The 24,144-nt window shown below is 42.2% G+C and overlaps 1 protein-coding gene across 1 annotated transcript in view; it reads left to right on the top strand.

Moving 5' to 3' along the window:
* Positions 1-24,144, top strand: part of TRPC5 (transient receptor potential cation channel subfamily C member 5) — a 312,205-nt gene that overhangs the window by 230,696 nt on the left and 57,365 nt on the right. Inside the window, exons 6-7 of the mRNA XM_003262212.2 lie at positions 4,637-4,959; positions 15,844-16,039. Of these exons, the coding sequence (XP_003262260.1) occupies positions 4,637-4,959; positions 15,844-16,039 (519 nt within the window). The remainder of the gene's footprint in view (positions 1-4,636; positions 4,960-15,843; positions 16,040-24,144) is intronic.

Here is a 24,144-nt window from a genome sequence, read left to right as displayed (position 1 = left end):
ATTTGCAAATGAATCATTAGCTTCTGAGACTTTCAGGGTAAAAGAGTCTTCAGCTTTCGGTGTTTAAATGCTCTCTACGATATCCTTGCCAACATAATGGCCCAATGATGCTTGCATGGGGCCAGGGCAGAAAATTCACTGAATTCACTATCTCCAAAAGCTTCTCTTAATCCTTGTCACTTCATTAAAAATGGCTACTTTATATATGTCTAATATTATTCTCTCTGTGACACAATCATTAGTAATTCTTCCTTCCTGTGGGGTCATACAAAACAAGACTGTTTCTTCCTAACAGTGCTTCTGATATGATGTCATCTCTCCGTAACCCTCTGAGTTGTCTCTTCTCAAAGCTAAACATTCCCATTTATCTCAACTGTTCTTCATATAATGACAAGTAGCAGAATCCCAGAAACTTGACTACAGGTGGCACAGACTTTTAATAGCCCCTTCCTTTCTCATCACTTCCACCACCAGAATAATCACTCGAGCAGTTATACATCCAGCATTTTTAGTGTCACCCAACCTGTGCTTCTCTACCAATTCAGATAATGTACACACACACACACACCACCTTAATGCTTTTCCCACACAACATTCAGCTCGAATTATCCTGAAAATAGCTTCATGTTTGACATCTTACTTTGGGTAATCAGAGGCTCTGAGTTCAGGTCTGGTGCTTATTAAATAATGGGATTGCTGTCCTCCTTGTAGCCTGAGTTAAACTTCTCCATGAGAAAAGGCTGACAATTCAGTCTCCAAGATTGTATAGTCAGTCATGCTTTTTGGCACTAAATTCCACATTAAGGACTTTTAGAATGGAAATATGGCTGTCCCCCAAATCTCCAACAACTTAGTTTATTTTTGTATCCCTAATATGCATATTGCATAAATTTTAAGACCTTGGGAGTTATGTAGAGCATGCATATTGAATGCAGTCATGAAACATTTTTGAAAGGAGCCCAAGAGTAGGCCCTATACATGTGGTGATCGTTTAACACATACTTACAACTTCCTTAAGAGAAAAAGCTGGTGAGGAAAATGTTTGAATCCCTAGTTAATGTGCCTGGGTGAAATCCATGTCATTCTGGCACTCTGCTGACTAAGTAACACTGTAAAGTAAAGGGAAAAGTTCTTCCTTTGGAAATGGTATTTATACACTGGAGGGACCTTAAATTATCAATCTAGAAATTGGTGGGTTTTGTTTAAACAGGAAAGCTTAGAATAAATGATGAAGAAAAGGATTAACATTTCGGGATATGAAAAATGTATCTGTAGATTCTCACCATTAGCTAATCACATAACCTGTCCGACTTTACTGGAGAGGCTTCCAAAGAGTTAGATACTTCTCCATCACAAAGTATAAGGATAAATCTGCTCTATTAAGCTGGGTAAATGCCCCTTAACTGGCAAACACTTTATTCAAAGGAGACCTTTGCCAAGAAGTTGGAGTCCTTCCCAAAAAAGAATTTATAAAGCAAGACAGGCCACATGCAAAATTTGGATTTGTAATGAGAATTTATAAATGGGGATAATCAGATCTACCCATCCACAGAAGTCCAGGCTGGATGACCTTCCCCAAGCAGGCTGAGCCAACTTCTATGAGGCAAAGCCATAAGAACTGCTCCATAGGCTCCTTGAAATGTTTTCAATCACCATTGTACTGAAGCAGTACAGAAGCACCAAGGAATGAGCTGTTTTTAAAGATCCTTTATTTTATTAGTGCAAAAATTAGTCAACAATATCTATTCCACTTCACATGATCTAAAGCAAGTACCAAAAGGCACACACCAAAGTACTCAAAAGGAACAAATATATATAAGACTGACCCTCATTGCCCCCAGATGATTCTACAAATGGAGTATAACCATTCTTTGCTTCTCTAGGATAGTACCACCTAGATCTATTCCATGACTGCCTCGCTTCCATGTGTGCCGAGTAAATCTGGACTATGCTACCCACTGAGTTATGGCCTTTCCTTCAGTCAGTGCTTAGCTAAAGACATAATAACACCCCCCTCAAATTCTTATTACTATTGAGTCCCCACATTAGGCTGTTCCTCTTCATATTTTGCTTTAGGGTTTATAAAATTCAATTTACATCTTTTGAAAGGCAAGGAGGCCAATTTTCTAACTGCATTCCATTTCAAAGGATGTAAGAAAAATCACTTGCCTCCAACAACAACTAACTCAAGAGTCAGGAGATCTGAATTTAATTCCCAATCTGATACTCATGAGCAGGGTTATCATAGGCAATCCCTCTACCTTTCTGAGCTGTAGATTCTGCCTCTGATAAATAAGCAGTAGATTAAACCAGATCAGTGGTACTCAACCTTTTAAAAATTTTTTTCCCATGGTAGCACATCTTTAAGCAAAAATTCACACAGTAATCCAATATATAAAAAGCCCAAAGGACTGAGTTTGGCTTGAAGAGTGAGTCTTCTAAGACTCCACTTTGGCTCCCACAGTAGCTATGAGATGCCTCCATTGAACCCCCAGGCTCTAAGGAACACAGTTTAAAACCGCTGTTTAAATCAGGGGTCAGCAAACTATGGTCTGTGGTCCAAACCTGGCCTTCTGCCGTGTCCTTGTGGTTGTATATTGTCTAGGGCTCCTTTAGGATCACAAAGGAAGCATTGGGTAGTTGTGATGGGAACCACAGAGCCCACAAAGCCAAAAATATGTACTATCTGGTTCTTGACAGAAAGTTTGCCAACCTCTATGCTAGATGAGCTCCATGTTTATTCCCTGCACATACATGCTATATCTTTCTCCAAAGGTGCAAAGTATCTATGTTCAAAGTATAGATTTGCCATGTGAATCACGTTTTACACTTCTCAGTGTTCCACAAATTCAGATTCACCATCCTATGGGCAACAGACATCCCTGAGGTTACAGTTCTGGGTGAGGAGAGAGGAAACCTCAAATTATGAGCTATACATGTTCCAGTTGATGATTTCTAGTTTTAAAACATAGGTCTGTTTTGTTATCAGCAAAGAGACTTTCACATATACCTCAAACCTTTAAAGGCTGATCTATCATCTGTGCTGTGATATCAACTATCATGTAAGTAACATTTAATAGAAAAAGTGCTAGACTGAGTGTCTGGAGACCCGTGGATAACTTCTTGATGGCTCTGCCACTGACTTGCTGTGTGATCTTTAGCAAGTCACTCTGCCTATCTGGAATTCCTCCATTTGTAACACAGGCATAACCATTCCTACCCCTCACAGTAATGCAGTGCATGTTTGTTGGGGGAGTAAAAATGTAGAAATATAAGATTTGGCCAAGAGTATATAAAACTGATTGGCCGCCTAAAAGTCTATCCGAAGCAGAAGCACAAATATGGCACAGTTTCTCCAAGCTCCTCTGACAGAGAAGAATATTGGATATACACAAGTGATTTTAACCGCACCAGTTTCCTCAGTTGTTGGAACTGAAGCACATTTTAGAAATGCTAACAATATAATTTGGCCCCCAATGCAACATTTTCTCAGGAAAGTTGTTTACATTTAGTCCTGAGAAATTGTGATATTTAAATGTGAGCTCAAGGCAATATGCTTCAAATTAAATTCCAGGCAAAATCTACTTCTGTCCTGGGAAGGTAATAAGTAATTCCTTGTATTTCCATAACATCTCCACTTATGGAGTACACAGACTTTTGCATATGGATACAGAATCACAAACATGTGCAGTGGGTAGGAGGCATTATCCTCATTTTGTGGTGAAATTAAAAGACACAGGCAGTTTTAAGTGACAATGCCCAAATTGGAGCTCAGATCTCACAATGAAGTCATCTTCCTACAAGGCTACTCCTAATATGCTGGGGGCTGGAAACCTGGGATGGGTCACCAACCCAATTAATACTGGTTCTTCCCCTCCTTCAAGCCCCTGGTTCTTCATGTGTGCTAAAGGAACATTCTAACTTACAGGGTTGTCAAATGAACTGTAAAATACATCCATACACCACTGTGTGGGGCAGTACTAAATTCATTACCTGAAAGGTTGACATGCCATTTGCAGTAGTGTAGAATACATTACAGCCTGCTAAAAATTCAGCAGAAAGCTCCAGTGAATGGCTCCCTAAGGATCCTCCATCAGCCCCAAACTGCAGTCAGCAAGGGAGTGAGAATGAACACTGAATACCGAGAAGGCTGCGTCTACCCCTTGTCTTTCAGTAACAGCATGTTGTCCATGGTGCTCAGAGCCCAGTGAGGGATTGAGGAAGTACATTTGATTTGAAATCTTTAGGAAGCAGGGTGATTTTTCCCCACTATCTTGGGCATACTAGTGCCTGTGTTTCAGTGACACTCCCCAACAATCTGGTAAACCCACAGTTAGAAAATGTCTGTTGATAAGCCACATGTGGTTGCTGCAGATGATTGATCTAAAATTTATTCTTCTATGTGTACATCCCAGGTATATACGTGGATGGGAGTGGGAGGAAGAGAGTTGTTAGCAGCATATGTTAATTGGGTGGGGCAAGAAAGACAAATAGTGTCATGCATGGGGCCTGTTGCATAATGAATGCTTGATGCATATTTTGGTGGCTTTGTTTGGGTATGGAAGCAAGGAAAAAAGGGAAAGTTTTATAAATGCTCACTGTACCCCTCATCTTGTGCACTTGTTGTTTCTTTCAGTATAATGGTTCTCGTCCAAGGGAGGAATGGGAAATGTGGCACCCGACTCTGATTGCAGAAGCACTCTTCGCAATATCCAACATTTTAAGTTCGTTGCGTCTCATATCCCTGTTCACAGCCAACTCCCACTTAGGACCTCTGCAGATCTCTTTGGGACGCATGCTGCTTGATATCCTCAAATTCCTCTTTATCTACTGCCTGGTACTACTAGCTTTTGCCAATGGACTGAACCAGCTTTACTTCTATTATGAAACCAGAGCTATCGATGAGCCCAACAACTGCAAGGGGATCCGATGTGAGAAACAGAACAATGCCTTCTCCACGTAAGACAATCCCCTTTCCTTTTTTTTTTGCCATTTTTTCCGCCTTCTCCATTTTTGTCCTGTTTTCAGCCTACGGCTTCATCACTGCCACTTGACTGTGAAGGCAGTGCTCACTGTGGATCCACTCAAAGGGTCAGAGGTGGAGGAATGTTCTTCTCTTACTACAGGGTACTAGGAGATGAAGTGAAGTTAGGTGAGGTAGGAAAGAAACAAGCACATACATGGGATTCCAGGAAGTCATCTAAAGAGTTGGTTCTGAACTATGTTGGTAGCATTACATATTTTTAAAAGAATTAATTGGAGTGAGGTAGATAATTCCTCACTCAAAATGTGGCACCAAGGTAATGAAACAGCAAAGCTATTCCTCTGAATGAGTGGCTACCAAAGCTAACTTTACTATTGTGAATCAAGGAAGGATGCAAACATATCTTAATGCACCCCCATTCGTAGGTGTAATCTCGAGAGGGGACAGGCTGAAAGTAGGACTAGCATCCACTCTCCTGTTACATTAATTTAAGGTTTCAGGTGGGCCAAGTGTCACTCAGCACTAATTGGAAATGTCTCAGGACACAAGAGATAACTCATGATTCTGTCCATGAGCCCACTGCCTCTGAACACATGGAACTCCTGTGCCTTTTCTTAGTACTGTCAAGACCTACTTTTCGGGGGACCTTCAAGCCTTCAGAACGGCTTTTACTTTCTGATAAATCAATGCTAGGGGAACTAGACAAGAGAAAACAAATAAGTACATGTCAGGCTGTTAGGAGCTGTCCTGGGCTGACCCTGAATTCAGTGTCCTGCATCTTTTCCATCTCCATCCCTACTTCGGGAGAGTGCAACTCATCACTGGTATTCATAGCAATGACCCCAAGGTCATACAAGATTCTTAGTCATTAAACTAAGATACAATTTTTTCCTTATGATGCCATAAACCAACACAGTTCAGTGGACTTGGACATTCTAGAAATGTGCTCCATAACAAAGGCCAGAGAAAAAAAGGACTGTTGCAGTGATAGAGAAAAATAAACAAAACAAAACAGTGCTATCTAGCTGATTCTTGTTATTTGTCTCTAGCAGCATTTCCTAAAATGGATTCACACAAACCACAGCTCAGTGGCATGTTAATAGACAGGAGAATGGAATCTATGATTAAACCTCCTGCACTAGGCCATGCTCCTTGTCTCTCTTCCCGAAACTCAGGGCTCAATCCTGGGTGTGGAAACCAGATTAATGTGCAAGGAGAAGGAGTTGACAAAGAGATAGTGCTATTTTGGTTAAGCCAACCAGGAGTGTATAACAGCAGCTTATCAGCTCGCTAGTACCTCTTGACTAGGAATGGCTTCCTCTCCTGCATTACTCTAGAGACAGAACTCACAGCAACCTTTTCAACATAAAAAGCAATTGTGTAGTGGCCTGAGCACCAGGAGACTGCATTTGTTCCCATCAAAGTGTTCAACAGAATTAAATACATGAATGAGAGGTGCCTTTCAGGAGGCCAGGTCCCTGCCAATTATGCTTTCATGTGTACTCTGCTGAGGAAATTTATGAAATGCCTCCTTGCAAGTTTGTAATGATTATTAACACCCCTGTTGCCAACTGACATTTTGCTCCTATCACTTGCCTAGCAGGGACAATTGAAAAGAATGGGCACCTGTCACACACAAAATTAGATCTTGGGGTATCAGATGTGAAGAAGCATTGTCATGGTGGGGCCAAATCAGCAGTAATGTTACTTCAACTTTCCCTCTATCAGTTGATTTTTTTCCTCCATAGAAGGCTGACTCATATTTATGTTTTCTTTTAAATGCCTCAACTCAGGGATTCATTCATTCATTCATTCATTCATTTGTTGAGATGGAGTCTTGCTCTGTCACCCAGACTGGAGTACAGTGGTGTGATCCCAGCTCACTGCAACCTCTCTCTCCTAGGTTCAAGGGATTCTTGTGCCTCAGCCTCCTGAGTAGCTGGGATTACAGGTGCCCACCACCATGCCTGGCTAATTTTTATATTTTTAGTAGAGATGGAGTTTTGCCATATTGCCCAGGCTGGTCTCGAACTCCTGACCTCAGGTGATCCACCCGTCTCAGCCTCCCAAAGTGCTGGGATGACAGGTCTGAGCTACTGCACCCGGCCTCAGGCATTTATAATACCTGTTAAAATACACGTTACTCAGCCAGAGAGTTAGAAAGATTCTGCTTTTAGAGAAGGGGATAGTTTGTTTATGTATCTGGTGGAAAGTTTGGTACCTGCTTATTGTTATCCTTTTCCTTCTGATTCTCCAGAGGTGCCATTGCTTTTCTTCCACATAAAGAAAAAAACAGGCCAGTCGCGGTGACTCACACCTATAATCCCAGCACTTTGGGAGGCCAAGGCGGGCAGATCACCTGAGGTCGGGAGTTCAAGACCAGCCTGGCCAACAATGGAGAAACCTTGTTTCTACTAAAAATACAAAATTAGCCGGGTTTGGTGGCACATGCCTGTAATCCCAGCTACTCGGGAGGCTGAGGCAGGAGAATCGCTTGAACCTGGGAGGCAGAGGTTGCAGTGAGCCAAGATCACACCATTGCACTCCACTCCAGCCTGGGTAACAAGAGCAAAACTCCATCTCCAAAAAAAAAGAAAGAAAGAAAAAAGAACAAACAATCTTTTCTCCTTAGGCATACAATTTAAGGGAAACTCATTGTCCTTGCTGACAACCACATGACAGTACTGCTGGGGGTTTGAGTTTGGTATTGCATACTGGGAGTACGTGGCCTTCATCTGCTGTCAAAAGAAACAATTAGAAAGACATTATCATTCTGAAGACAAAGGACTTGTGAGAGAAAAAGAAGCTAACTTGATCCAGCCCTCATCTCCTGATGCCTCCTGAATACACCTGGCTGTTTCACAGACCCCTCAAATACAGGATGTCCACAACTAAATTCCTTATTCCTTATCTCCCTGTCTTCACTTCCAACCTATATCCCCTTTAATTCCTCATCTCATTAAATGACACTAACCGGAATCCTAGGAGTCATCTGGGACTCTTACACCTTCCCTCATGAAACACATCATCAAGTGTGTCACTCAGCCTTATCAGTTCTACTTCTGAAGTATCCCTTGAATACCTCTCTCTCTCTCTCTCTCTCTCTCTCATTCTCTCTCTCTCTCTCTCTCACACACACTCACACACACACACACACACACACACACACACACACACACACACTCATCCCACTGTCTTGGTTCAGGCCTAAATCATTTCTCCCAAGGACTGTGGCAACAGACTCTTGACTGGTCTGTCTGCCTCCAATCTGGTCTTCTCTCCAAACAATCTCCCACTTGCTATGCGGAAGTTTCTTTCTAAATACCTGTTGCATCCTGGCCCCCACTGGCTTCATGCCTGCCAGAATACCTGAATCTTCTCCATAACATCTTGCCTCTTTACCATAACACACAGGGCCTTGGCAATCCGACTCTTGCCTCTCCAGTCTTTTACTGCTCTCCTCCTTTGTCAACATTTTGCTGTTCTCCAACTACAGGAAAGTGTCTCAGCCCTTCAGACCTTTGTGCATCACATGCCATTACCTCTGAATGGAATACCCATCCTCACCTAGCCAGCCCGGCAAACTCATACCCATCTTTCCAACTGCTGCCAAAGGGCTACCTGCTCTAAAGCCTTTCTTATCCATTCTAACCCCACTCTCAGCTGCAGGCTTCTTCTAGAATGCATGTTTCCCATGGCATTCTAAACACATCTCCATTATGTTACATAAACTGTTGTATTTCAGACATCTGTGCCTCTCTCTCCCACCAGACTGAGACTCCCATCTTAGTAAGCTTTGCATCTGCCATAGAGGGGCCTAAGATATAAAGGTGCTCAACATGGCTACTGAACAATTGAGTGAAAAGACAAAGATGACGTCCAAAAGCAATCCTATCTTTTTAAGCTTTTTATTTGGAGATAATTGTAGTTACATTGTAATTGGAAGAAATAATAGAGAGAGAAATCTGTAAATCCTTCACCCATTTTTCACAGGCATAACATCTTGCATAGCTGTAGTACATTATCACAACCAGGAAATCAACACTGATAAAATCCAGTGGCCTCATTCAGATTTCACCAGTTTTATGTGCAAGCCATTTGCAACAACATACATGGGCCTAAGAGTAATCTTGTCTTTAATTATAGATAATCTACTTCTGCTTCTGCCCACTCTACCCCCCAGGATGACTAAAGTATCTGGCCAACTCTGTCACTCTACTGATCCACTTTGAGCTTGCTTTCAGCAAAAACCCTTGGCCTTTCTCCTACCTCTCTCATCCTGTACTTGGGCACTTGGCGCGAGAGAAAAGCTCTACATTGATCCCTATATATTTCATCTTATTAGTTCCAGCCCCTTGCTCCAAGGTGTTGAAGTCTTTCTGAGTCTTTATCCTGTCATCCAGTTTATTAGCTTTCCCTCTAGTCTTGTGTCATCTGAAGATCTAAGAAGCATGCCATCGATTTCCATCCAAAGCGTTGAAAAAACTGTCAGGCAGGCTTGGTATTCTCTGGGTGGAATATTGGGCAGCTATTAAAATGATACACATGAAGACTCTGTATATACATAAAAAAGTTTCTAAACCCAAAATGTGTAATTTTTTAAAAATCACAGAAATTGGGTTGGGTGCTGTGGCTCACGCCTGTAATCTCAGCACTTTGGGAGGCTGAACCAGGCAGATCACTTGAGGTCAGGAGTTCGAGGCCAGCCTGGCCAACATGAGGAAACCCCGTCTCTACTAAAAATACAAAAATCAGCCAGGTGTGGTGGGCACCTGTAATCCCAGCTACTTGGGAGGCTGGGGCAGGAGAATCACTTGAACCGGGGAGGCGGAGATTGCAGTGAGCCGAGATTGTGCCATTGCACTCCAGCCTGGGCATCACATGGAGACTGTGTCTCAAGAACAAACAAACACCAGAGATTGTATAAACTATGATTGCAACTATGTACAATTAGATATTCAAATGGATAATAGTCTATAAAGACAAAGGAATGTAAAATAACAAGGTGGAAGGTTTAATAATAATAATGAAATAATATTTACTGAGTGCTAGGAACAGGCACTATTACAAATCAGCTTTTCATGAATTAACTCATGTAATCCTCACTACCATGCTATCAGGTAGACAGTGTTGTTATTACCCATTTTACAGATAGGGAAACTAGAGTACAATGCAGTTGTGTGAAACGAGGTGATACAGTTATGTGTGTGGGCTTCAGAGTCAAAAGAGCTGGGTACAAACTCTACCTCTGATACTTCCTGCCTGTGTGATCACTCTGTGCCTCAGTATCTCATCTGAAAAATAGAAGAACAATAGTCGCTACTTTATAGATGTATAGCCAAATATACTATAGTCAGCCCTTCATATCTATGTCTTTTGCATCCATGGATTCAACCATCCGTGGATCAAAAATATTTTTTAAAAAATGAATGGTTGCATCTGTACTGAATAGGTACAGACTTTTTTTCTTGTCATTATTCTCTAAATAATACAATATAGCAACCACTTACATGGCATTCACATTGTATTAGCTATCATAAGTAATCTAGAGATGATATAAAGCATATGGAATGGGCCAGGCATGGTGGTTCATGCCTGTAATTCCAACACTTTGGGAGGCTGAAGCAGGAAGATCACTTGAGGCTAGTTCAAGACCAGTGTGGGCAGTATAGCAAGATGCCTGTCTCTCCAAAAATTGTCCTTTTGTTTTTGCTTTTGTTTTTGTTTTTGTTTGAGATGGAGTCTCGCTCTGTCACTCAGGCTGCAGTGCAGTGGCACAATCTCGGCTCACTGCAAGCTCCACCTCCTGGGTTCACACCATTCTCCTGCCTCAACCTCCCGAGTAGCTGGGACTACAGGCGCCCGCCACCACGCCTGGCTAATTTTTTGTATTTTTAGTAGAGGTGGGGTTTCACCGTGTTAGCCAGGATGGTCTCGATCTCCTGACCTCGTGATCCGCCCAACTCGGCCTCCCAAAGTTCTGGGATTGCAGGCATGAGCCACCACATTTTGAAAAATTAGCTGGGTGTGGCGGTGCATGCCTGTAGTCCTACCTACTCAGGAGACTGAGGCAGGAGGGTCACTTGAGCCCAGGAGTTCAAAACTGCAGCAAGCAATAATTGTGCCACCACACTCCAGCCTGGACAACAGAGTGAGATCTTTTCTCTAAAAATAAATAAATAAATAAATAAAAATAAACAATCAAAGTGAAAAAGTATATGGGAGGATATGTGCCTACGTTATACATAAACACTATGCCATTTTATATAAGGAACTTGAGCATCCATGGATTTGGGTATCTGTAGGAGGTCCTGGAACCAATCCTTTGCAGATATCGAGGGACAACTGTATATGCAAAGCACTTAGCACAATGCTTGGCATATAGTAAGAGCACAATAAATGTTAGCAATTACTATTTATCTTACCAAGAATCATTTTTGAGATGAGGAAAACTTGAAGTTGAAAGAGGCTATGTAACTTTCCCAACGTTATTTAATAAATGGCAGGGTCTAAAGTTCTCTCTTAGGCACTCTCCTCTATTGCCTCTACAGTGTGATTTGTGCATTTATGGAACAAGGCTTGGGTGCTATGGGAGCAAAAAAGAGGAGCATCTAACCCAGCCTTGTAGGAAAGGAGTTGGGGCAGGCTTCTAGAGGAGGTGGGGCTTCAACTGAGCCTCAAAGGTCAAACAAGAATTAGACAGAAAAGGAGAAAGGAAAGAAGCTAGAAGCTAGAAGCTAGAGGTTGGGGCAGGGTGAGGGTATTCTGTCCAGAGACAGGAGCTTGTCAAAGGCATAGTGGAATGAGAAATAGCAGGTCTAGGGAACTGTGGAATGGGTAAGGGTGATACCAAAGGGTCAGCTGTGTTAGGATTACAGCTTTTGCTCCATTTAGGCTATCAACATACAACTTGGGAAATATAGGATGATGTCCCTTCTTTCTCCCAACAAGCCTTTAACTTCTAGTTCATCCTCTAGTTCTTCTTTGTTGGTCTGAATTAGGTCCAGAGGAGTAAATCCTCTCCATACTCCTTCTACTTTTTGAAAGGGTAATTCCTCATCTCAAAGATGAGACTTTCGGCAAATGTTCAGAGGACTGAGTTCCCATTTCTATTCTACTTTACCCCTCCTAGCTTTGTGATCTATTTGTGGATGGCTCCCAACATGTGCAAGTTCTCCCTTAACCACCTGTTGTGGATTTGTCTTCTGTGCATTTAATATCGTTTTCTTGAATCTTTGTATCTTCAGTCTATGCCTCTTCTTGAGCTAGCAAGTTCCATATGTTTGTTTACTCTCTGCTAAATAAAAATGGACTAGTTGCTTTTTTCTAAAATACTCCCTCTTTAAAATTGAAAAGATAGTCCTTTGTTATTAAGATTCCATGGTTTGTCAACAAGTCTTTCCATCCCTATGATGACTTTATTATAGACCCAGCACCAAGTAGTACATCCCCACCACCACCAGTGGTGGCCCTTTCCCTGTGTATTAAACTGAGTCTAGAAGCCACAGAACCTCCAGCAGATGTCTCACCAGAATATTCTTTTCCACCTCACATGCCAGTCCCTCATTTTACCTGGGCATGCTTTTCAGCAGGCCAGATTCTCCTGATGACCAGACCACACTGTAATATTTTGAGAAACATGTTGAGGACATTCTCACTACCAACCACCAAAACGGAGGAATGATCTTTCCTATCCCTCCCCATTTTCCCCTCTTGTGCAATTTTATCTATAAGGTTTCCCTGACTAGAATATCAGCACAGTTGAAGGCAGATTTATTTATTTATGCATGCATGCATTCATTGTTTGCTTATTATTTATTTATTTACTCATATGTAGAGAGAAACAGGGTCTAGCCCTGTCACCCAGGTTGGAGTGCAGTGGCATGATCATAGCTCACCGCAGCCTCAAATTCCCGGGCTCAAGCAATCCTCCCACCTCAGCCTCCCACGTAGCTGAGACTACAGGCACACGCCACCATACCTGGCTTTTTTTTTTTTTTTTTTTTTGATAACGGGGCTTTGTTATGTTGCTCAGGCTGGTCTCAAACTCGTGGGTTCAAGTAATCCTTCCAATATTGCCTCCCAAAGCTCTGGGATTATAGGCATGAGCCACCATGCCTGGCTGAGGGAAGATATTAAATGCTCAGACTTTTACTTTAAGGGAACGTTTGTATCTGTCAGTGGAACAACTAGCAATAAACCCTATCCTCAAGCATAAGCCATTGCAATTTTAATTGTTGTAGGGGTAGAGGTGAAGGTAACATCTATTCAGGAGAAGCAACTAATTAAGTAAGGCTCTACCAACATATTGATTACACATTTGCCCTAGTTTGTGGCCTTATTGTCTGTCAGGAAATCAACAAACACTTACTGAATGCATTCTGTGTTCAAGGTCATTCAGCTTCCAGGGACTCTGGTTCCTCAGAATGACATTCCTACTCACTGCAGCTGCTCTTTAAAATTCTGAACTACAATCTGCCCTGGCTTCTGTTACCTAGCAGCTGTGCTAGCTGCTTGTGCTATTTACTGCCGGCCTCCTGCCTGCCTGATTTCTGGTATCTAATAGACATCATCAGGTTTTGACTGTGCCCTCCTAGCAGGGGCCAGATTACTTAGCCCCATGTCTTCCTCATTTTTCAACCCTCTGCCTGGTTCTGTGATGCATTGTATTGCCTGGCCCTGACTGGTAAAGTCTCCTGAAAATTTAGATCCTGTGAGAGGTCTGACTTGCCATATTGTCTGGTTCTTGTGCCCTGGCCCCTGAACTCCAGACTCTCATCTTACTATTGATTCTCAAATGCTTCACCAGCTGGCATTTACTTTCATCAAACAAAAAGCAAATTTATTCCTTTTAGGCTAGCTCTCCAGCAGCGTGATGCTGAAAAGATCATGGAATTTATCTATGATAATCAGAGAAGAGCCACTTAGCAAGTTGAGAAGGGCCTTGTGCACATTGCCCAGGCAGCCCTGAAAAGGGCCTTGAGAGTCAGGCCAGTGCAGAGCACAGCCTTAAACAAAATAAACTAGCCCTTGTTGTGCAGCCTACTGACTGCAAAATTGTCAATGGGATTGGAATCTTCTCTACTTTAATCTAATGATAACAGTAATAGTAATAGTTTACATGTATTCATTCATTTCTTCAATAAATGTCATTTAGTGCCTATTATGTGCCAGCTACCTAGTAGCTATGTCTCTGCCTCCGTAGAGCTTACATTCTAGTAGAGAGGGATGGAAAATAACCAATTAAACCAAAAATTACCTAATATAATTTTATGAAGCTTCAAGTGTACAAAGAAAATTAAACAAGACAATAGGATAGAGAATAACTGATGGAGCTACATTAGGTAGAGCAACCAAGAAAAGCCTCTCTGAAGAAGTGACATTTGAGCTGAGACCTTGATGATAAGAAGGCAGCTGTGTAAAGATCGGGGGGCAGAGCACTTTTAAACAGAGGGACTCCTTAAAGCACCTCTCACCCACCTCTAAAATGAACCGAAGAACAAATCCGTAAGACTCTCAAAATACATTGTGCTCATTAAGAACAACACATTTCGAGCACACTGAAAAATGCATCCATTCTTAAAGTAGCATTTCTTATGTTCTGCATGGCTTCCATAGGCTTGGGCAATGGCTAATCTCTGCCACCCACGAACTGGCTGCATTTTATTGCTGTATTCAGATTTCTGAATATAAAGCAAAAGAAACCCTAGACACCAAAAGCATATCATTGCAGTTACATGTTTGGATGTGAAGACTAAGAGAGGAAATAATAATTTGAGAAGCCATCAATATAGTGGTTTTGGAAGGGCAGACAGACCTAGATTTGAGATCTGTCTCAAAACTTACTAGTAAGGTATCCTTGGGCAAGTCATTCAATCTCTGAATCTCTGTTTCGTCATCAGTAACGATAAAATTTTACAAGGATTATAATGATAATGTATGTATGTAAAAGTACCTAACATGCTTATAAGTTCTCGATAATAGTTGAGTTCTCAATAATAAAAGCCTCAATAATAGTTGGTTAATGTATCATTAACAATTATCTGTATAAAGTGTTAATTTGAGAATCCTCAAGCTCCTCCATGCAGTTTAGAGTTATCTGGATCCTGTGAGAGCCACAAAAGAAGTATCAGAAATGGTAATTTGTTTCATGTTCACTGAGCCAGCAAATGCCAGAAGTGAGATCCTAACCCAGTGCAATCTAACTCAAGCACCATTCTCCTGCCTCAGCCTCCCAAGTAGCTGGGACTACAGGTGCCCGCCACCATGCCCGGCTAATTTTTTGTATTTTTAGTAGAGACAGGGTTTCACCATGTTAGCCAGGATGGTCTCGATCTCCTGACCTTGTGATCTGCCCGCCTTGGCCTCCCAAATTGCTGGGATTACAAGCGTGAGCCACCACACCTGGCCTCAAGCACCATAGTCTTAACCACTGCATGTATTGCCTCTGCATAATTAGAATGGTAAAAAAAAAAAAAAAAAAAAAAAAAAAAAAAAAAACAAAAAAAAAAAAAACAAAACAAAACAAAACAAAAAAACATGGTCTGAAGACAAAAGAGAAAATTTGGTAGAGGAAGTAGCTCTTGAAATAAGCCTTGAAAATTTTTAGGCTATGCGTAGACTGAGAAGAGGGAATGGTATTTCAGGTAGAAAAGCAAAGCATAAGACATAGAAGTGGAAACAAACAAATGGACATGGATGGTCAGTCTGTGTTAGGGAAGAGCCCAAAATGTGTGAGATCACCAGTTTATCTGTCACAAATCTGGCAGCCCCTTCGTTAAGCAGATCACCTTAGATTTTCTCTCTCTTTTCTTGCTCTTCTTAAAGAATTAACTAACCTGCTCTTTGATCTCTTTTAGGCTCTTTGAGACTCTTCAGTCACTCTTCTGGTCTGTATTTGGCCTTTTAAATCTATATGTCACCAATGTGAAAGCCAGACACGAATTCACCGAGTTTGTAGGAGCTACCATGTTTGGAACATACAACGTCATCTCCCTGGTAGTGCTGCTGAACATGCTGATTGCTATGATGAACAACTCCTATCAGCTTATTGCCGTGAGTAGCTTTGCTTTACAAGGGTGCTTACTTTGCTTTCAGGTTGGGGCAACATTGGCATGGAGTTCATTAGAAGCTCAATGAAAGAGTTCGTCTGCCTCAATTAATTTACATTAGCTTTCCTAGTTGTTAGACTGAATTATTTCTTTCCAATGCAATTCAGGTTGGACTCTTAGTCTATAGAATCTTCATCATCTAAGTTATTCTAGTGAATAAGATTTTCTAACTACTTATTGAAAATATTTCTAAATTTCAGAATCAATTTTCTTGCCTCAGTGGAAAACTCAGGGTTTGAGCACAGTTTGGCTACAACGTGTCACCTCACTCATCTCCAGGGTTAATTCAGCTGATCTGGTTCTCTAGGCAAGAGAGCCCTATCTCCCTCTTCACTACAAACATCTCCCTCTGAAAACTAAGAATCACATTGACAAGGATGATCTTCTGAAAGAGAGACAGAGAGGGGAGGGGGCTACGTTTCTTCCCATTTTAAAAAATAGAGATGGGGTCCTGATATGTTGCCCAGGCTGGTCTGAAACTCCTGGCCTCAAGTGATCCTCCCACCTCAGCCTCCCTAAGTGCTGGGATTACAGGCATCAGCCACTGCACCCAGCCAGTGGCTATTTTTTAATCAAGTATATATAAGTAACTGCATTCCATTGGGAGGCACTCCTAAGTAGAGTCCATTGCTGAATTATTTTGCACCATCATATTACCATTTAGATCAGCAGTGTTTATTACCCTAGACTAGAAATAGTGAAAGTGTAGGATACAGGATCAATTTAGTCCCTGCCCTGGGTTTTATGTCAAAGTAGATATCTAACCTTAGCTTATTTTATTTTAATCTGCATATAATTCCTAGAAATTGAGTTTTGGCAAAGGAGTCCTCATTACCTGAGGTCTGATTTAGTTGGGCATTAGTAAATTTGGATGTGTAGTTCCTACTGTAATGCTAGATTACCCCCTCTGGATCAGTCTGTTGCTCAAAGTTTTTGCTGTAGCAGAGAAAGTACAAAATAAATAAACCCAAGTCTTGTTTTCCTTTCTAGATGCTATTTCTCAGATTTGGTTTGCCACTAAGGAGTTATTTAGCTTATGGAAAAGAAGCTCAAATTATTTCTTACACATACATAGATATATATATATCTATGTATGTACAGGTGTGTATGTGCATATATATATATGCACACACACACACACACACACATACCCATACATACACATTGTCCACGTCTTAAATATTATTGTTAATAGTGAACGTCTGTGATCCATTTCCACTAAGGACAGAACCAAAAAGGAATGGAGTAGGAGGCTTTTGAGTTACCTATTTGGGAGAAATTCCTAACTGTAAATGGCAATGAAATAAATATATTCTCACAGGTGGGTCTATAAAATTTCTGTTATTGGAGAGTTTAAAAAACTAGGATATAAAATTGTCTGCTGGGATAGTTTAGATATTAGGTATTTAGGTGGTAGAGAAGGGAGAGGAGTGTAGTGGAAAAAAGATTTGAAGTTAATAAACCAGGGACTCTAATCCTGGTTCTGTGGTTTATAACTGCATGTCTTTAGTAACTTACTTTCCCCTCTTGAGCCTCCGTGTCGTCATCCAAAAGTGAGGGTATTGAAATCAATGATTTTTAATATCCTTGCTAGCTCTGACATCCTGTGAGTCTGGGTGCCTACAGATTAACAAGATAGGCTCACAAGGTCCTTTCTAGCTCTGAAATTCTGTTTTTCTATTGCATTTGAAATGCAATATAGTTCAGTTCCATTCATTCATTTCCCCTCATTCAAACAACTAGGCCAAGAACTCTAAAATGGTTTATGTTCACTCCTAGTCTATCTCTATAAGGGGGCAGGGGCAGGCATGGAATCTTAGGAGTTGACTTTTCCATCCCCTCTGCTTGGCATTCTATCCATCACCCCTGCCAAAGATGGCAATATTCATGCAAAGGCATTTGTAGTTTTCTCACTGGGTGTCTGGCAGCTTATATTTCCTTGTGACAGTAGAAAAGGGAGAGATTTTCTTGTCACCTAATGCAGGGCTGTGGTCCTTCTCACTGAGCTCAGTGACATTTTCTAGGAAGGGTGAAAATAATCAACTCCAGCTCTCATCACCACCTGCTGGTAGTAAGTTTTGTTTTAATGCCACCTACTGCTGCACCCAAAGAAAACACACTGGCTTGGGAGGGAGCCAATGGTAGATGGCCTAAATGGAGTCTATACCATTTCATAAATCTGAAGTCACGGCCAACCATTCTGAATAATATCTTTACTGCTTTTGGATCCCATGGGAGTGTGTTTTTACCATTTGGAAATGGATCCAGTGGGATCCTGATATTGGACAACCTGATTCCAAAAATACCTGGATCTGCTTAAGTGGTAAGGGCCAGTAAGTAGATTTAATTTCATTTGCAACATCTCTGCTTCAGTACTGAATGTAATTTTTACAAGGTCCTTGATATAGGGGGAAAGGTTACAGAAAGGGAAACCACTGAAGACAAATTTCTCCTATTTTAAAAGGTATCACAGCTGATTCAGTCTAGGTAGGGACTGAGTTGTCAACATGCCTCACTGTGAATCTATTTTGTTTACATTCTAGGACAGTCCTCAAGAACACCAGGTAATACCAATCCCTTGAAGGGTTAAGCTCTTTATCAATGTTCCATGCAGGATTCAAAGCTGCTGGTGATGTGAATATATGGCTCTGTAGCAATTTGTATTTCCATCCACCTCAGTAGTGTATAGAGTTATCCTTAAGATACAGTGAAGCAGGAATCACTCCAGGCCTGTGCTCTGTGATCCCAGCATCAGCAGGTGAAGCTGGCCATATTGTATATTATTGTTATTGACAATTAGCAGTGATTTACTTCTCCTTTTATTCTTATATCTCCCTCAATCTCCTTATTACTCTCAATGACACTTTTTAAAATACATCTACCTTGTCACTGCTGTCCCTGATGTATAGGCACAAGCTCCATCAACCAAAGCTGCCCTCGGTGCCATTTTAATCAGATTCACCCATTAAAAAATATTAGGTGGAAGAGATAAGATCAATCCCACAAAGTTCATTACCTTAGGCCCTATTCCTACCCCCTACCCCACCCACAATGGCCATCTCTGTTGCCTGAGATTAGTCCTCCCAAAACATAGTGCTCATAATGGTCTGTGATAAAGCCTCATTCAGCAAGTTAATAAGAACCCTTGGTTTCTTTGGCTGCTATGGAGTATTTGCTTTAATGCTGAAAATAAGTAAACAGCACTTGCTTCACTGAGCCACAGCTGCTGGATGGCTTGGGGAGAGTCCAGATATATATAATTGGTTGTCTCCCTTAGGGTTGCAGCATTTGGAGGCCCAGATGATCAAGGGACTCTTCCACTGCAGAAGACATTCATGCAAATGACGACATTCTTCCAAACAAACCTGGCAACACAAGATAGCAGGCAAGACTAGAGAGGGCTGTTGCATACCATCTAAGTGCCAAGAAGGGCAGGTGGTCTCCCCACCCACCCCCAGTCATCTAGGACCAACCTCAGATTCTCAAAGCAGAGACTTTCAAAGCAGAGACTCTCAAAGCGGCACTTCACACACAATACCATGATTTTAACTCTCTATCAGCAGGACTGATAACCAACTGCTATGCACTGATATGGCTACTCAATTGTTAAAATATTGAAACATTTCCATACCAGTTGGTAAATAGCTGCCACTCCAGCTGTTCCTTCTATGACATACCCAGACCTCCCTACAATCCAGCAAGTAAAGAGTAACATTTGGAACAGCTGCTAGAATCTAGGACCCTGCTCAAGCACCAAAACTGGCCTACATTTGGATTGATTGGTTTTTTAAACAGTCTGAATATCACTATAGTAGGCAAAATCCTAAAATGCTCCCCCTAGATTCCCCACTCTAATACTCAAGACTATTAATATGAAGAGATACCACACTTGTGATTACATTGTATTATGTGGCAAAAGGGATTCTGCAGATGTAATGAAGGTTAGTATTCAGAGAGATTATCCAGGTAGGCCTAATCTAATCACATGGAGCACAGTTTTCTCCAACCGGTAGCAGAAGGGAATGTCAGTGTATTAGTCTGTTCTTACGCTGCTATGAAGAAATACCTGAGACTCGGTCATTTATAAAGAAAAGAGTTTTAATTGACTCACAGTTCCACATGGCTGGGGATGCTTCATTAATCTTACAATCATGGCAGAAGGAAAAGCACACAGGTCTTACATGGTGGCAGGTGACAGAGAGTGAGAGGGAAGAGGGAAGAGCCCCTTATAAAACCATCAGATCTCATGAGAACTCACTATCATGAAAGCAGCATGGGGGAACTGCCCCCATGATCTAATCACCCCCAGGAGGTCCCTCCCCTAATATGTGAGGATTGTAATTTGGATTGTAACTCAAGATGAGATTTTGGGTGGGGACACAGTCAAACCATATCATTCCATCGCTGGCCCCTCCCAAATCTCATGACCTTACATTTTAAAACACAATCATGCCTTTCCAACAGTCCCCCAAAGTCTTAACTAATTCCAGCATTAACCCAAAAGTCTAAGTCCAAAGTTTCATCTGAGACAAGGCAAGTCCCTTCTGCCTAAGAGCTTGTAAAATAAAAAACAAATTAGTTACTTCCTAGATACAATGGGGGTACAGGCATTGGGTAAATACACCCATTCCAAATTGGAGAAATTGGCCAAAACAAAGGGGCTACAGGCCCCATGCAAGTCCCAAATCCACTAGGGCAGTCATTAAACCTTAAAGTTTCAAAATGAACTCCTTTGACTCCATGTCTCACATCCAGGTTACAGTGATGCAAGTGGTGGGCTCCCATGGCCTTGGGCAGCTCCACTTCTGTGGCTTTGCAGGGTACAGCCCCCCATCCTGGCTGCTTTCACAGGCTGGTGTCGAGTGTCTGTGACTTCTCCAAGTACATGGTGCAAGCTGTCAGTGGATTTACCATTCTGGGGTCTGAAGGACAGTGGCCTATTCTCATGGCTCTATTAGGCAGTGCCCCAGTGGGGACTCTGTGTGGGGGCTCCCACCCCACATTTCCCTTCTGTACTGCCCTAGCAGAGGATCTCCATGAGGGCTCTGCCCTTGCAGCACACCTCTGCTTGGACATTCAGGCATTATTGTGCATCATCTGAAATCTAGGTGGAGGTTCCCAAACCTCAGTTCTTGTCTTCTGCCCACCCACAGGACCAACACCACATGGAAGCTGCCAAGGGTTGGGGCTTGTACTCTCTAAAGCCATAGCCCAAGCTCTACCTTGGCACCTGTTAGCCATGGCTAGATCAGCTGGAAAACAGGGCACCAAGTCCCTAGGTTGCACACAGCAAGGGGGTCCCTGGGCCCAGCCCAGGAAACCATTTTTCCCTCCTAGGCCTCTGGGCCTGTGATGGGAGGGGCTTCTGTGAAGGTCTCTGACATGCCCTGGAGACATTTTCCCCATTATCTTAGTGATTAACATTCGCCTCATTACTTATGCAAATTTCTCCAGCTGGCTTGAATTTCTCCCCAGAAAATAGGTTTTTATTTTCTATCACATTTTCAGGCTGCAAATTTTTCAAACTTTTTTTTTTTTTTTTGAGACACAGTCTCATACTGTCGCCTGGGTTGGAGTGCAGTGGCGTGATCTCAGCTCACTGCAACCTCTTCCTCCCAGGTTCAACCAACTCTCCTACCTCAGCCTCCTGATTAGCTGGGATTACAGACACCTGCCACCATGCCTGGCTAATTTTTGTATTTTTAGTAGAGATGGGGTTTCACTATGTTGGCCAGGCTGGTCTCGAATGCCTGACCTCGTGATCCACCCACCTTGGCCTCCCAAAGTGCTGGGATTACAGGCATGAGCCACCACGCCCAGCTCAAACTTTTATGCTCTGCTTCCTACTGAATGCTTTGCTGCTTAGAAATTTCTTCTGCTGGATACCCTAAATCATCTCTCTCAAGTTCAAAGTTCCACAGATCTCTAGGGCAGGGGCAAAATGCCACCAGTCTCTTTGCTAAAGCAAAGCAAGAGTCATTTTTGTTCCAGTTCCCAATAAGTTCCTCATCAGCCTGGACTTCATTGTCTATATCACTATCAGCATTTTGGTCAAAGCCATTCAACACGTCTCTAGGACGTTCCAAACTTTCCCATATTCTCCTGTCTTCTGAGCCCTCCAAGTCTTTAGGAAGTTCCAAATTTTTCCACATTTTCCTTCTTCTTCTGAGCCCTCCAAACTGTTCCAACCTCTGCCCATTACCCAGTTCCAAAGCTGCTTCCACATTCTCAGGTATCTTTACAACAGTGCCCCACTCTTGGTATGAATTTACTATATTAGTTCATTCTCATGCTGCTATGAAGAAATACCCAAGACTGGGTAATTTATAAGGAAAAGAGGTTTAATTGACTCACAGTTCTGCATGGCTGGGAGGCCTCAGGAAACTTACAGTCATGGCGGAAGCCACCTCTTCACAGGGCGGCAGGAGAGAGAATGAGTGCCAACAGGGGAAATACCAGATGCTTATAAAACCATCAGATCTCATGAGAACTCATTCACTATCATGAGAACAGCATGGGGGAAACTGCCCCCATGATTCAAATTACCTCCCACTGGATCCCTCCCATGACACATGGAGATTATGGGGATTATAATTCACTATGAGATTTGGGTGGGGACACAGCCAAACTATATCAGTCAGTGATCTGAAGCACAAGGAAGATTTGATGTGCATTGCTGGCTTGAAGTTGGAGCAGGACAAGTAGTAAGAAATTCAGGCAGCGTGCAGGAGATGAAAGGGGGCCCAAGCTCTCACTATAGAAATGAATTCTATAAACAACACAAATGAACTTGGAAGCAGATTCTTCTCCAGAGCCTCCAGATAAGAGCTCAGCCACATTGACACCTTAACTTCAGCCTTGCGAAGGCCAGTATGACTGGAATGGAGTAACCAAGACAGGAGAGGGAAGTAGGAGATGGAGTCAGAGAGGCAATGGGAGTGAGTGACAGATCACATAGGGCCTTATGGACCATTGGAAGGATTTGGGCTTCTATTCTAAGCATGATAGGGAGCCATGGGAGGGTTTTGAGGAGAAGAGGTACATGATGTAACTTGTATTTTAGTAAGAGTGCTGTGTCTGATTGGGAATAGACTAGAGTGGGATAGGGGCAAAGACAGAGAGACCAGTTATGAGACCATCGCACTAACCCAGACAAAAGCTGATGGTGGTTTTGGCCAGGTTGGTCGTGATGGCAGTGATGAGAAGTGGTCAGATTCTGGATATATTTTGAACCAGATCAGATGTGAAGTGTGAGCAAAACAAAGTAGTGAAGAATGTCATCCAGGTTTTTTGGTCTGAGTAACTGGCAGGGTGGAGTTGTCCATTACTGAGATGGGGAAGAGTGGGAAAGGAGTAGGCCTGGTCAGGGAGGGAGGTAAAACAGAGATCCAGACTTGACTTTTAGACATGTGGAATTGGAGATGTCTATTAGATATCCAGGTAGAGGCATTGGGTGGTCTACAGGTCTAGAGGAGAGGTCCAGGTTGGCAATAGAGATTTGAGAGTTACCAGCATGTGCATAATATCTAAAGCTATGGAACTAGATGAGATCACTAAGGAGTGAGTGTGGAGAGAAAAGAAAAGAGATCTGAAAATGAAGTCTGGGGAACTCCGATATTTAGAGGTTGGAAATGTGAGGATGGATTATCCAAAGAGACTGAGAAAGAACAGCCAGTGGGATGGGAGAAAAATCAAGATAATGTCCTATATTATAATACTATATTATTCCCAATATGCTAATAAGTCATATGCTAGTAAGTGGTACTGTCTGGATTTAAATTGAGGTAGTCTAACCCCAAGACCCACACACAGAGCCTCTACACTATCATGTTGACACTTACCTTGAAGGCAAGAAGCACCTGAAATGCACTTTCACTACAAGGGCCCTAACAGACCTTCTTTCCTTTCCTCATTTTATCACAACTCTGAACTGTTCAGTCTCCTTGTCCTATCAGTTCCAGTGATAAAAGGGCTCATTATAATCCTGAGGGGTCGAAGAGCCCAGTATCTGCCCTAATTTTTTCCAGGATAAGAACCACTGATGCTTCA

Source organism: Nomascus leucogenys, chromosome X (genome assembly GCF_006542625.1).
Source record: "Nomascus leucogenys isolate Asia chromosome X, Asia_NLE_v1, whole genome shotgun sequence".
NCBI lineage: Eukaryota > Metazoa > Chordata > Mammalia > Primates > Hylobatidae > Nomascus > Nomascus leucogenys.
This window is presented reverse-complemented; position numbering and strand designations above follow the sequence as displayed.